The sequence below is a fragment of the Pecten maximus genome, chromosome 5 (assembly GCF_902652985.1).
Source record: "Pecten maximus chromosome 5, xPecMax1.1, whole genome shotgun sequence".
Taxonomy (NCBI): domain Eukaryota; kingdom Metazoa; phylum Mollusca; class Bivalvia; order Pectinida; family Pectinidae; genus Pecten; species Pecten maximus.
This window is the reverse complement of record NC_047019.1, coordinates 42,893,207-42,906,379: the sequence shown is the minus strand read 5'-3', so window position 1 is coordinate 42,906,379 and position 13,173 is coordinate 42,893,207. Positions and strand designations below refer to the sequence as shown.

At 38.7% G+C, this 13,173-nt stretch overlaps 2 protein-coding genes and 1 long non-coding RNA gene across 3 annotated transcripts in view; 2 read left to right on the top strand and 1 right to left on the bottom strand.

The window, feature by feature from the left end:
- The window catches only part of LOC117328100 (zinc finger C3H1 domain-containing protein-like), a 72,124-nt gene extending 69,031 nt beyond the window's left edge, over window positions 1-3,093 (top strand). Inside the window, exons 32-34 of the mRNA XM_033885461.1 lie at window positions 502-541; window positions 973-1,035; window positions 1,278-3,093. Coding sequence (XP_033741352.1) covers window positions 502-541; window positions 973-1,035; window positions 1,278-1,397 — 223 coding nt within the window. The 3' untranslated portion in view covers window positions 1,398-3,093. The remainder of the gene's footprint in view (window positions 1-501; window positions 542-972; window positions 1,036-1,277) is intronic.
- On the bottom strand, window positions 103-975 carry LOC117328102. The gene is made up of 2 exons (XR_004532851.1): window positions 775-975; window positions 103-713 (listed from the first exon to the last, which is right to left on the bottom strand). It is a non-coding gene; the product is annotated as an uncharacterized LOC117328102 (long non-coding RNA).
- Window positions 3,094-11,962: 8,869 nt separating the features above from the next.
- Window positions 11,963-12,457, top strand: LOC117328465 (protein PBMUCL2-like). The gene has a single exon (XM_033885998.1). The coding sequence runs from the start codon at window positions 11,963-11,965 to the stop codon at window positions 12,455-12,457; it is 495 nt and encodes a 164-aa protein (XP_033741889.1).
- Window positions 12,458-13,173: the final 716 nt, after the last annotated feature.

Sequence of the window (13,173 nt, the reverse complement as noted above, 5' to 3'; positions counted from 1 at the left end):
ACAGCTTTCTGGGATCAGGTAAGTTTTATGATAGAACACAGTAAATATTCCAGTGCTTGTAAACCTAAAGCCAGTATCCTTCAGTGAAACACAGTGTTTTTCTCTGTCCTGACTTCAACACCTTGGTTTCAAGTATATTGTAACAATCTGATTTCAACTTTTTTACATAGTACTCAAAGTTCTAATCAAGTTTCTTGTAAATTCCTCTGTTTATTCTCAATGATTGGTAAAAATATCAGTTTTGTTGTTTAGGAAGTAAAATATACATATTCCTACATGAAATGCTATTATAGATTACCCCATAGTCTATATTTATCTTGTTTGTAAGGATTTAAACACCTTATATTAGTCAGGTGTTTATAAACCTGTTGAGGGGTTTGGTGTGGAGACTGATGTGAGATGTAGTAAAGGTGTAAACCCTTTGTATATAAGTGTTGTGTTGGAGTCAGTGGCCATCAAACTTTTGTGGTTGTAAATGTGGTGTTATTGTCTCATTTCCAGATTGATATCTCTGACCAGTCAATTAGAAGGAAAGAGGGAGGTATGTACATTTAAAAATCACTGCTTGTTGTTACCAAATCCTGAGTGAGCGTTAACATTTTGTTTTTCTTTGCTTTCTGCATTGTACCCATAAACACAATTATAGAGTATCATTGTAACACCATGTGATGACTTCGACTGATTTAAAACCACTAACAATCTAAATGTTACACCTGTAAACACCATGTGATGACTTCGACTGATTTAAAACCACTAACAATCTAAATGTTACACCTGTAAATGGAACATATTTCTATGTTTTACAGTGATGAAGTATTTTCAGTTCCAGCAATTTTTTTTTTCTACCTGATATTATCAGAGCCGTATTTACTCTCGCTGTTTTACATTGATAAAGTATTTTTTTCTACCTGATATTATTAGTGCCATATTTACACTCGCTGTCTTGCTGTCTACATCCTATTTCTTTTACAGGTCCGTCAGATATTCCACAAAGCTGTTCAAGCGCTGCCTTACTCAGCCTCACTATGGAAAGATGTACTGAAATTGTCATTAACATTGTCTTTCAACAGACTCTATATCATTTCCTCAACAGTAGTTCTCATTTTAAATGTGTTCAGTATTAATGCTTAATGGAAAAAAATTAATTGATGAAAGTTCAAATGTTGCAGAAAGAAAGAAAAAACTAGATTACAATATCTCTCTTGATCAATTTCTTCAACAACATCCTGTAAGAAGCTAGTTTTGTACAATAGGAAACAATTGTCTTGTATTTCCAGTTCCTGCTGTTTGAGGTCACCCAGAGGTCATCAGAAGTTTTGCCAAAAATTCTACAGAAGTGTCACGACCTAGGAATTCCCATACAAGAATATGCTGATTTCCTCACCAAACCTTCCTAAATAACAAACCAGTAAACACCTCCTAGGTGGTCTCTCTTGTGCCAATTAAGATATCAATTTCTCTATAGCCTTCATTAAGTGCAATAGATATCTAAACAATTAAATGTTTTTCAAGTGATATATCAATTACCCAATGGACTGTGATTATGATCTGACAATCAGGAGGACGCTGACTACTACAGTTATTCCGCCTGTGGTTGGGAAGGTCTCGTAAGTATACTTCACTTTCAGCCCTCAATATGGTCACACAAACATTTGTTATGTATTAAATGTTGTATGACACAATATTGTCACAATTTAGTAGTTAAGTGATCCTTTTGATATTTCTAGGACATATTTAGGGCTGTACCTTACTTTGTGTTGTAACGTCTATGTTGGTGTGAGTGTGTGAGAATTAACCACCATTGATCCACAGCCAACAGACTGACAACCACGCCTGTTCGCCACTCAAACCAAATTCACGGTATAACCTGGAGATGATGGAAGCACACTTTTATTGTTTTATAAGACTCTGTGAGATAAGGAAGTCACTAATTATTTTATCATGGATGTCGTGAGAGCTAGATCAATGATTTAACTGAAGAATCCAAGAGATGCCTTTTACTGGGATGCAGATGAAGGTCAAGGTCACTATATGTGTGTCACAAGACCTCAAGGTCACCTGCTAGAGATATGTACATATCCTATTCATGTTTCGCATAATCAACTGTTTATGAAACAACACATTCCATGATCCGTGTCACAAGATGTCAAGTTAACCTGCCAGAGATGTGTTTATGTGTGTGTATTCTATACATGTCGCGCAGGATCGCCCGTGTTGGAACAAAAATGTCATCCAGTAGCCATGGATAACAGGGAAATGATCATATGGATACTCACAAGAAATATGCAAGAAATGTTACTGTTTTCATGAACTTTTGTTATATAAGTGGTTGTTTCACGTTTAAAGACCATATTCAGAGTTGTATGCTTACTGCCCAAAGATTCAACAGTCTATATACAGTTTGGGAATTGACCCAGTCAACATGTAGTCTCGATCGACTTTTCAAAATTCATTTCAAATAAAATGAAATTTAAAGCATATTAACTTTTAATATGGCCTTATTGAATGTGCAAGTTACTTCAAGTTTAATTTAATATTTTTGTCTGGTCCTCATATCTCCCACACAACAGTAATCCATTGATTCTGTACACAGGATCACCTATTTGTGGCCATTTATAGACAGCAGTTTGAAAGTAAATACACAAATTATTTATATTATTTTCTGTCTTGAAGCTTGAAATAACTTGTTTCAGTGAATTCCATGCACTTGTCAATCTAGTAAGAAAACAGCATAAAAGTTTTAATGTTAAGTAAACAAAAAACCAAGCAAATTAGGACCAAAACTGTTTATGGGTGAGGGGGCCCTCGGTTTAAATTGATATACAATGTATAAGCTGTATGTCATCAATTGTTGGGTTATAACTTATATTGGTATATTTACATGTCAAATTTTATGTTTATGTAGTTGTTTATGATATAATATTATATTAATGATAAATCAACTGATAATGTATACAATTATCTAAATCCCATGTTTGTACATGTATTTACAAAACCTGTCCCCAAACGTTTGTAATACAAAATGCTGTTTTCATGGTTGTATTAAATGTGTTATAATGTTGATGATTCTTAAATAAATCATTAAATTTAGCATTTTCGAGTTTGTCATTGTTTCCATCTTAAGATGGAGGCTGTTTTGGTCAAAATTGCACTGATCTGAAATCTTACTGGACCCATATTTACAACCATTCAAAATTTGTATTATGTCAGTTTTTCTTTTTTAGCAGTTTATGAATTCTATAAAATTAGTATTTACTAATTTATTCAGCAATAATCCAATGCCAACAAGTAAGTCCATCCCTATTTATACAAGGCCATATCTCCTGGAGTCGGAAACTTGTTAATGACCCCCTCGGGACTTAATGCAGGATGAATACTGTATAGTCATCTGCTTCGAAGTGATACATGTGGAGCATGTGAGAACTAATGTAAACCTGGGATCCAGTTAAAATGGAGGATCAAACATACATGCTACTGTATGTTGGTATGTTTCAGATATCAAATATTCTCAGAAACTAAAGTATTATTGAACAGAATTATGACCAGTGTCATTCCAATAATAATTCATAAACATATCAAGGAATGTACAATCAATTGAACAGACAATATCAGACTGTCCATTATTTCTACAGTAACATAGGACATAACGATGACTGTCCTTTAATTCTATGGTAACACATGGACATCACGATGACTGTCCATTAATTCTGCAGTAACACAGGACATCAGGACGACTGTTCATTAATTATTCAGTAACATACCACATAAGACGACTGTCCATTAATTCGACATTTACACAGGATAGCAGGACGACTGTTCATAAATTCTACAGTAACACAGGACATCAAGATGACTGTCCATTAATTCTACAGTAACATAGGACATCAAGATGGCTGTCCATTAATTCTACTGTAACATAGGACATCAAGATGGCTGTCCATTAATTATACATTTACAAAGGACATCAAGATGACTGTCCATTAATTCTACAGTAACACAGGACATCAAGATGACTGTCCATTAATTCTACAGTAACATAGGACATCAAGATGGCTGTCCATTAATTCTACTGTAACATAGGACATCAAGATGGCTGTCCATTAATTCTACAGTAACATAGGACATCAAGATGGCTGTCCATTAATTCTACTGTAACATAGGACATCAAGACGACTGTCCATTAATTCTACAGTAACAAAGGACATCAAGATGACTGTCCATTAATTCTACAGTAACACAGGACATCAAGATGGCTGTCCATTAATTCTACTGTAACACAGGACATCAACATGGCTATCCATTAATTATACTGTAACACAGGACATCAAGATGGCTGTCCATTAATTATACACTTACAAATGACATCAAGACGACTGTCCATTAATTATACATTTACAAAGGACATCAAGACGACTGTCCATTAATTCTACAGTAACACAGGACATCAAGATGACTGTCCATTAATTCTACAGTAACACAGGACATCAAGATGGCTGTCCATTAATTATACATTTACAAAGGACATCAAGATGGCTGTCCATTAATTCTACAGTAACACAGGACATCAAGATGGTTGTCCATTAATTCTACTGTAACATACGACACCAAGAGGACTGCCCATTAATTCTACAGTAACACAGGACATCAAGATGGTTGTCCATTAATTCTACTGTAACATACGACACCAAGAGGACTGCCCATTAATTCTACAGTAACACAGGACATCAAGATGGTTGTCCATTAATTCTACTGTAACATACGACATCAAGAGGACTGCCCATTAATTCTACAGTAATATAGGACATTAAAACGACTGTCCATTAAACCTACAGTAACACAGGACATGAAGATGACTGTCCATTAATTCTACAGAAAGACAGGACATCAACATGTATGTCCATTAATTTTAAGGTAACAAGACATCAAGATGGCTGTCCATTAATTCTACAATAACAAAGGACATCAAGATGGCTTTCCATTAATTCTACAGTAACATAGGACATCAAGATGACTGTCCATTAATTCTACAGGAACATAGGACATCAACACGACTGTCCATTAATTTTACAGTAACATGACATCAAGATGGCTTTCCATTAATTCTACAGTAACATAGGACATCAAGATGGCTGTCCATTAATTCTACAGTAACATAGGACATCAAGACGTCTGTCCATTAATTCTACAGTAACATAGGACATCAAGATGGCTGTCCATTAATTCTACAGTAGCACAGGACATCAAGATGACTGTCCATTAATTCTACAGAAAGACAGGACATCAAGATGGCTGTCCATTAGTTATACATTTACAAAGGACATCAAGATGACTGTCCATTAATTCTACAGTAACACAGGACATCAAGATGACTGTCCATTAATTCTACAGTAACATAGGACATCAAGATGGCTGTCCATTAATTCTACTGTAACATAGGACATCAAGATGGCTGTCCATTAATTATACATTTACAAAGGACATCAAGATGACTGTCCATTAATTCTACAGTAACACAGGACATCAAGATGACTGTCCATTAATTCTACAGTAACATAGGACATCAAGATGGCTGTCCATTAATTCTACTGTAACATAGGACATCAAGATGGCTGTCCATTAATTCTACAGTAACATAGGACATCAAGATGGCTGTCCATTAATTCTACTGTAACATAGGACATCAAGACGACTGTCCATTAATTCTACAGTAACAAAGGACATCAAGATGACTGTCCATTAATTCTACAGTAACACAGGACATCAAGATGGCTGTCCATTAATTCTACTGTAACATAGGACATCAAGACGACTGTCCATTAATTCTACAGTAACACAGGACATCAAGATGGCTGTCCATTAATTCTACAGTAACACAGGACATCAAGATGGCTATCCATTAATTATACTGTAACACAGGACATCAAGATGGCTGTCCATTAATTCTACAGTAACACAGGACATCAAGATGGCTGTCCATTAATTCTACTGTAACATAGGACATCAAGACGACTGTCCATTAATTTTACACTTACAAATGACATCAAGACGACTGTCCATTAATTATACATTTACAAAGGACATCAAGACGACTGTCCATTAATTCTACAGTAACACAGGACATCAAGATGACTGTCCATTAATTATACAGTAACAAAGGACATCAAGATGACTCCATTAATTATACATTTACAAAGGACATCAAGACGACTGTCCATTAATTATACATTTACAAAGGACATCAAGATGGCTGTCCATTAATTCTACAGTAACACGGGACATCAAGATGGTTGTCCATTAATTCTACAGTAACACAGGACATCAAGATGGCTGTCCATTAATTATACATTTACAAAGGACATCAAGATGGCTGTCCATTAATTCTACAGTAACACAGGACATGAAGATGAATGTCCATTAATTCTACATTTACAAAGGACATCAAGATGTCTGTCCATTAATTCTACAGTAACACAGGACATCAAGATGTCTGTCCATTACTTTTACGGTAACAAGACATCAAGATGGCTGTCCATTAATTCTACAGTAACATACGACATCACGATGACTGTCCATTAATTCTACTGTAACACAGGACATCAAGATGGCTGTCCATTAATTATACAGTAACACAGGGCATCAAGACGACTGTCCATTAATTCTACATTTACAAAGGACATCAAGACGACTGTCCATTAATTATACATTTACAAAGGACATCAAGATGGCTGTCCATTAATTATACATTTACAAAGGACATCAAGATGACTGTCCATTAATTCTACAGTAACATGGGACATCAAGATGACTGTCCATTAATTCTACAGTAACACATGACATCAAGACGACTGTTCGATAATTCTACAGTAACATAGGACATCAAGATGACTGTCCATTAATTCTACAGTAACATAGGACATCAAGATGGCTGTCCATTAATTCTACAGTAACACAGGACATCAAGATGGCTGTCCATTAATTCTACAGTAACACAGGACATCAAGATGGCTGTCCATTAATTCTACAGTAACATAGGACATCAAGATGGCTGTCCATTAATTCTACAGTAACACAGGACATCAAGATGACTGTCCATTAATTCTACAGAAACATAGGACATCAAGACGACTGTCCATTAATTCTACAGTAACGTAGGACATCAAGATAGCTGTCCATTAATTCTACAGTACCATACGACATCACGACTGTCCATTAATTCTACAGTAACAAAGGACATCAAGACGACTGTCCACTAATTCTGCAGATACACAGGACATCAAGAAGACTATTATTAGGGGTCATGCAGGGCCGGTGTCCTATGGTAACCATGGTGTCTGTGCCTCCGTCTGTCCATCAGCACATTTGTTTTCACATTTATCTCGGATATCACCTGTACATAATTATGTATCAAATGTGCAATAAGTGTTTGAAAAGTTCCTTAGGTTGCTGTCAAGGTTGTTACTGAAAATAGAATAAAAAAGAGAATATAATTCATAAGTTCATAATTGATATGGCCCTTACAGAAACTTGGTGAAATAAAGGCTAGTGCACTGTGGTATTCTGATATGTGATAGGGGTTTTAAGCAGTTCCTGAGGTGAAGATCGGTGTTCCTAAAAATAGTACGAGACTGCTAGTATTATTCTAAATGATGTCTCAAGCCAATAAAAGCAGACTGAAATTTTACATAATGAAACAATACCGTATTCAAATGTGTATTGGTGGATTAGATTAATGAGTTTGAACCAGGATTACTGTCAAATCATACATCGTACTTACAAAGCATCAAACTTTCTGATATGCAGTTTATTAGGGTTTATTATTATATGGGTAGTCATTACTCACTATACCTTATTAACATTGAACTGAATTTGCTCACAATAGTTTTATGATGACAATACCGAAAGATTTATACCATATGTAGGTAGTAATTAGTTTAGGTTTAAAGTTAGATACATTGAAGGTTGAAGGACACTTCCTTAACTTTTCTATATACAAGGCTCAACCTCGGTGAAGGGACGATGGTCACTTTCTATAGACAAGGCTCAACCTCAGTGAGGGGACAATGGTCACTTTCTATAGACAAGGCTCAACCTCAATGAGGGGACAATGGTCACTTTCTATAGACAAGGCTCAACCTCAGTGAGGGGACAATGGTCACTTTCTATAGACAAGGCTCAACCTCAGTGAGGGGGACAATGGTCACTTTCTATATACAAGGCTCAACCTCAGTGAGGGGACGATGGTCACTTTCTATATACAAGGCTCAACCTCAGTCAGGGGACAATGGTCACTTTCTATAGACAAGGCTCAACCTCAGTGAGGGGACAATGGTCACTTTCTATATACAAGGCTCAACCTCAGTGAGGGAACAATGGTCACTTTCTACTGACAAGGCTCAACCTCAGTGAGGGGACAATGGTCACTTTCTATATACAAGGCTCAACCTCAGTCAGGGGACAATGGTCACTTTCTATAGACAAGGCTCAACCTCAGTCAGGGGACAATGGTCACTTTCTATAGACAAGGCTCAACCTCAGTCAGGGGACAATGGTCACTTTCTATAGACAAGGCTCAACCTCAGTCAGGGGACAATGGTCACTTTCTATAGACAAGGCTCAACCTCAGTGAGGGGACAATGGTCACTTTCTACAGACAAGGCTCAACCTCAGTGAGGGGGCAATGGTCACTTTCTATAGACAAGCCTCAACAGTAAATTATCATGATTTTTAGCATGGCTAATCCAGCCAGTTATTATTTCCGTATTCCGTCATCTTTGGATCGGAGAATTTAAAGTAAGTTGACTGAATTTCATGGTAAATGAAATTTAATGTAAATATGTTTGGCAATAAACTGTGCTATTCCCAACAGAAGCTTTCTTTTCATACAAAATTTCTATATGGTCTGAAAGCTCAGTTGTATTTTGAAACAATGACAAAATACCCATGACAAAATAAAAAATCTACCGTCTGTCTATAAAGAAGGGAAACTATATGGGGCGGGAAGGATGTCATAATTAAAGATTTTTGCCTAGGCAGAAATCAAATATTGCCTAGGCTGAAATATTTTTGCCCAGGCAATATTTTATTTTTGCCTAGGCAAAAATATTTAATTATGACATCCTTCCCGCGCCATAAAACCATACCCATAAGTTGACTGGGTATAGCCAGGGACATATGATAATATATGTCCCTGGTATAACTCTCGTCTGCTCCATACCGACTAGGTATAGCTCTCGTCTGCTCGTCTGTGGGACATACCGACTAGGTCGGAACAACCCGCGGAATGGCAGCACCACCCTCGATGTTTATCATTGGGGCGTTCGGGAAGGTCTTGTTTTCACACATTAAAAATCGGAACAACACGTAACACACCTGTTGATGTGGGGTTGCCACAGGTGATGTACTGTCCACATTCTCGCGAGATCTCTGTCGTTAATCAGACCGCCATTGGACCTTACCTTACCCCACGGCCAAATACCGACTTAGTTTTTTAGCTTGAACGACATATATCAGATCGTTTCAGAGCTTCTATATATCATAGCGACGCTCCTCGGGATGTAATCAAACTAAACATAAATCCACATATATATTCATTTACATTTATAACAATGTATAATTCTCCTCGGGTCATATTTTCCTATTAGTATTTTCAACATAAGTTGTACAGCGCAGCGAGGCACTCTTGGCAATAGTTTGTCGCAGAATTTAAATGACTCCCCTTTGGCCAATTCCTGTCTGTTTTTACTTAAGTGTAGATCGTATGTCATTTTACTAACAAAACACGCAGAATAATGAATTACACAATGTAAGTTTGACGTTCTCGCCTGATTCAGCAGCTTATAGGTATGTACTTGATCAGCTGGTGCAATTTAATGAGCGCAACAGGAATGCTATCTATCGAATGATAGTTTGTAAACAATTCATAACCGCAGAAAGGCATCACCATATTTGGCTATTTTAGTCTTTGAGTTCCGCTTTGACAGCATGGCACACTTGATACCCGTGGACGACAAGAACAGGTGGAATTAGTGTTTTATTATTATGAAATTGTCTTTTCACTCTCATGTGAATTACTACTTACTTATAAGAAACCACGGATTGCTACAAACTACGATAAACTACTTGTTCGCACGTGACCAATGATGACAATCGGATGCCTCGTAAGTCGTGCTGAATCATAAGACCGCCATACAGACGTGTGTTGTCAATCTGCATTTCCTCATTGACACAATGCTAAGAGGCAGTTACCATCATAGCCATGGGAAACCCTATCCACATCGTCAAAAACAGCATTAAAACCACTGTTCATTCCTTAAATACCCGCGACATATTAACATATTATAGACTCTATAACAATAAATTAAAACATTGATTTTCATTTTTGTTTATTCCAGTATTCTTTTGACCTTCTTGAGTCTCAACCGAGTTCATACAGTACGTTACAAATTGTTGGTTGTTGGGGTGTTAAGTTTCAGGAGTCGAGGCCCCTGATCACCAGAGCTACGGTTATTTCGCGTGTCAAGGTGACAGTAATTGTACAAGAAATACAAACTAAAGCTTGACTAGTACGATAAGTGCCAAAATGTCATGGATACAAGCTCGGTATCCACGCTCCCTTGTCGGCGGAATGATTCCGTATCCTCACTCCATTGTCATCTGAATTGTTTACCATCCTCGATCCCTTGCTGTCTGAATTGTTCACCATCCTCGATCCCTTGCTGTCTGAATGGTTCACCGTCCTCGATCCCTTGTTGTCTGAATGGTTCACCGTCCTCGATCCCTTGCTGTCCGAATGGTTCACCATCCTCGATCCCTTGCTGTCCGAATGGTTCACCGTCCTCGATCCCTTACTGTCCGAATGATTCACCGTCCTCGATCCCTTGCTGTCCGAATGATTCACCGTCCTCGATCCCTTGCTGTCCGAATGATTCACCGTCCTCGATCCCTTGCTGTCCGAATGGTTCACCATCCTCGATCCCTTGCTGTCCGAATGGTTCACCATCCTCGATCCCTTGCTGTCCGAATGGTTCACCATCCTCGATCCCTTGCTGTCCGAATGGTTCACCATCCTCGATCTCTTGCTGTCCGAATGGTTCACCATCCTCGATCCCTTGCTGTCCGAATGGTTCACCATCCTCGATCCCTTGCTGTCTGAATGGTTCACCATCCTCGATCCCTTGCTGTCCGAATGGTTCACCGTCCTCGATCCCTTGGTCTCTGAATGGTTCACCATCCTCGACCCCTTGCTGTCTGAATGGTTCACCATCCTCGATTCCTTGCTGTCTGAATGGTTCACCGTCCTTGATCCCTTGCTGTCCGAATGGTTCACAATCTTTGATGTGATATGAATTGTTCACCATCCTCGATCCCTTGGTCTTTGAATGATTCATCGTCCTCCATTCCTTGCTGTCTGAATGGTTCACCATCCTTGATCACTTGTCATCGCATTGTTATTAATTAATCGTCATTTGACGATTTTGATGGTTTACGTACAACTCTGTTGGCAGAGATGATAATGGCACCAAAATTTAACCCGAAGAAAGGAAATGACGTAGCGGGTCAGAATTTGACATATGGAAATCTAAATTATGTTCTCCTTTGACGAACTATGGTAGGGAAGAAGATGATTGTCACATGGTGAACTTAGCGACAGAAGCTAATGACCTCCGTCATCTTACTGGGGTTCTTCATTATGGTAATGGTAATTCCAAACAAAAGCCTACCACAATCTGTCACTTCTGTATCTCCAGCCTTTATTTACTAATTAAGTATGTACGTAGCGGACACCTTTGTGTCCTTATCTAACCCGAGTCAAAGACAAAAGACAAGTTCAGGTCAAACTTGTGAGATAAGTGTATGGAAATCTACAGAATTATCATACTTCGCATGTCGCCTCAAAGCGTTAGAATATCATTTATTGAAGTTCGTGTGACAGGAATAGCGAGTCTGTGGCTCATCTATTAACATGACGGTGGAGACTTCTCGTCACAACATTAACATGACGGCGGAGACTTCTCGTCACAACATTAACATGACGGCGGAGACTTCTCGTCACAACATTAACATGACGGTGGGGACTTCTCGTCACAACATTAACATGACGGTGGGGACATCTCGTCACAACATCAACATGACGGCGGAAACTTCTCATCACAACATTAACATGACGGTGGAGACTTCTCGTCACAGCATTAACATGACGATGGAGACTTCTCGTCACAACATTAACATGACGGTGGGGACTTCTCGTAACAACATTAACATGACGGTGGGGACTTCTCGTCACAACATTAACATGACGGTGGGGACTTCTCGTCACAACATTAACATGCCGGTGGAGACTTCTCGTCACAACATTAACATGACGGTGGGGACTTCCCGTCACAACATTTACATGACGGTGTGGACTTCTCGTCACAACATTAACATGACGATGGAGACTTCTCGTCACACCATTTAAATGACGGTGAAGACTTCTCGTCACAACATTAACATGACGGTGGAGACTTCTCGTCACAACATTAACATGACGGTGGGGACTTCTCGTCACAACATTAACATGACGGTGGGGACTTCTCTTCACAACATTAACATGACGGCGGAGACTTCTCGTCACAACATTAACATGACGGTATGGACTTCTCGTCACAACATTAACATGACGGTATGGACTTCTCGTCACAACATTAACATGACGGTGGGGACTTCTCGTCACAACATTAACATGACGGTGGGGACTTCTCGTCACAACATTAACATGACGGTGGGGACTTCTCGTCACAACATTAACATGACGGTGGAGACTTATCGTCACAACATTAACATGACGGTGGAGACTTCTCGTCACAACATTAACATGACGGTGGGGACATCTCGTCACAACATTAGCATGACGGTTGGGACTTCTCGTCACAACATTAACATGACGGTGGGGACATCTCGTCACAACATTAACATGACGGTGGGGACTTCTCGTCACAACATTAACATGACGGTGGGGACTTCTCGTCACAACATTAACATGACGGTGGGGACATCTCGTCACAACATTAACATGACGGTGGAGACTTCTCGTCACAACATTAACATGACGGTGGGGACTTCTCGTCACAACATTAACATGACGGTGGGGACTTCTCGTCACAACATTAACATGACGGTGGGGACTTCTCGTCA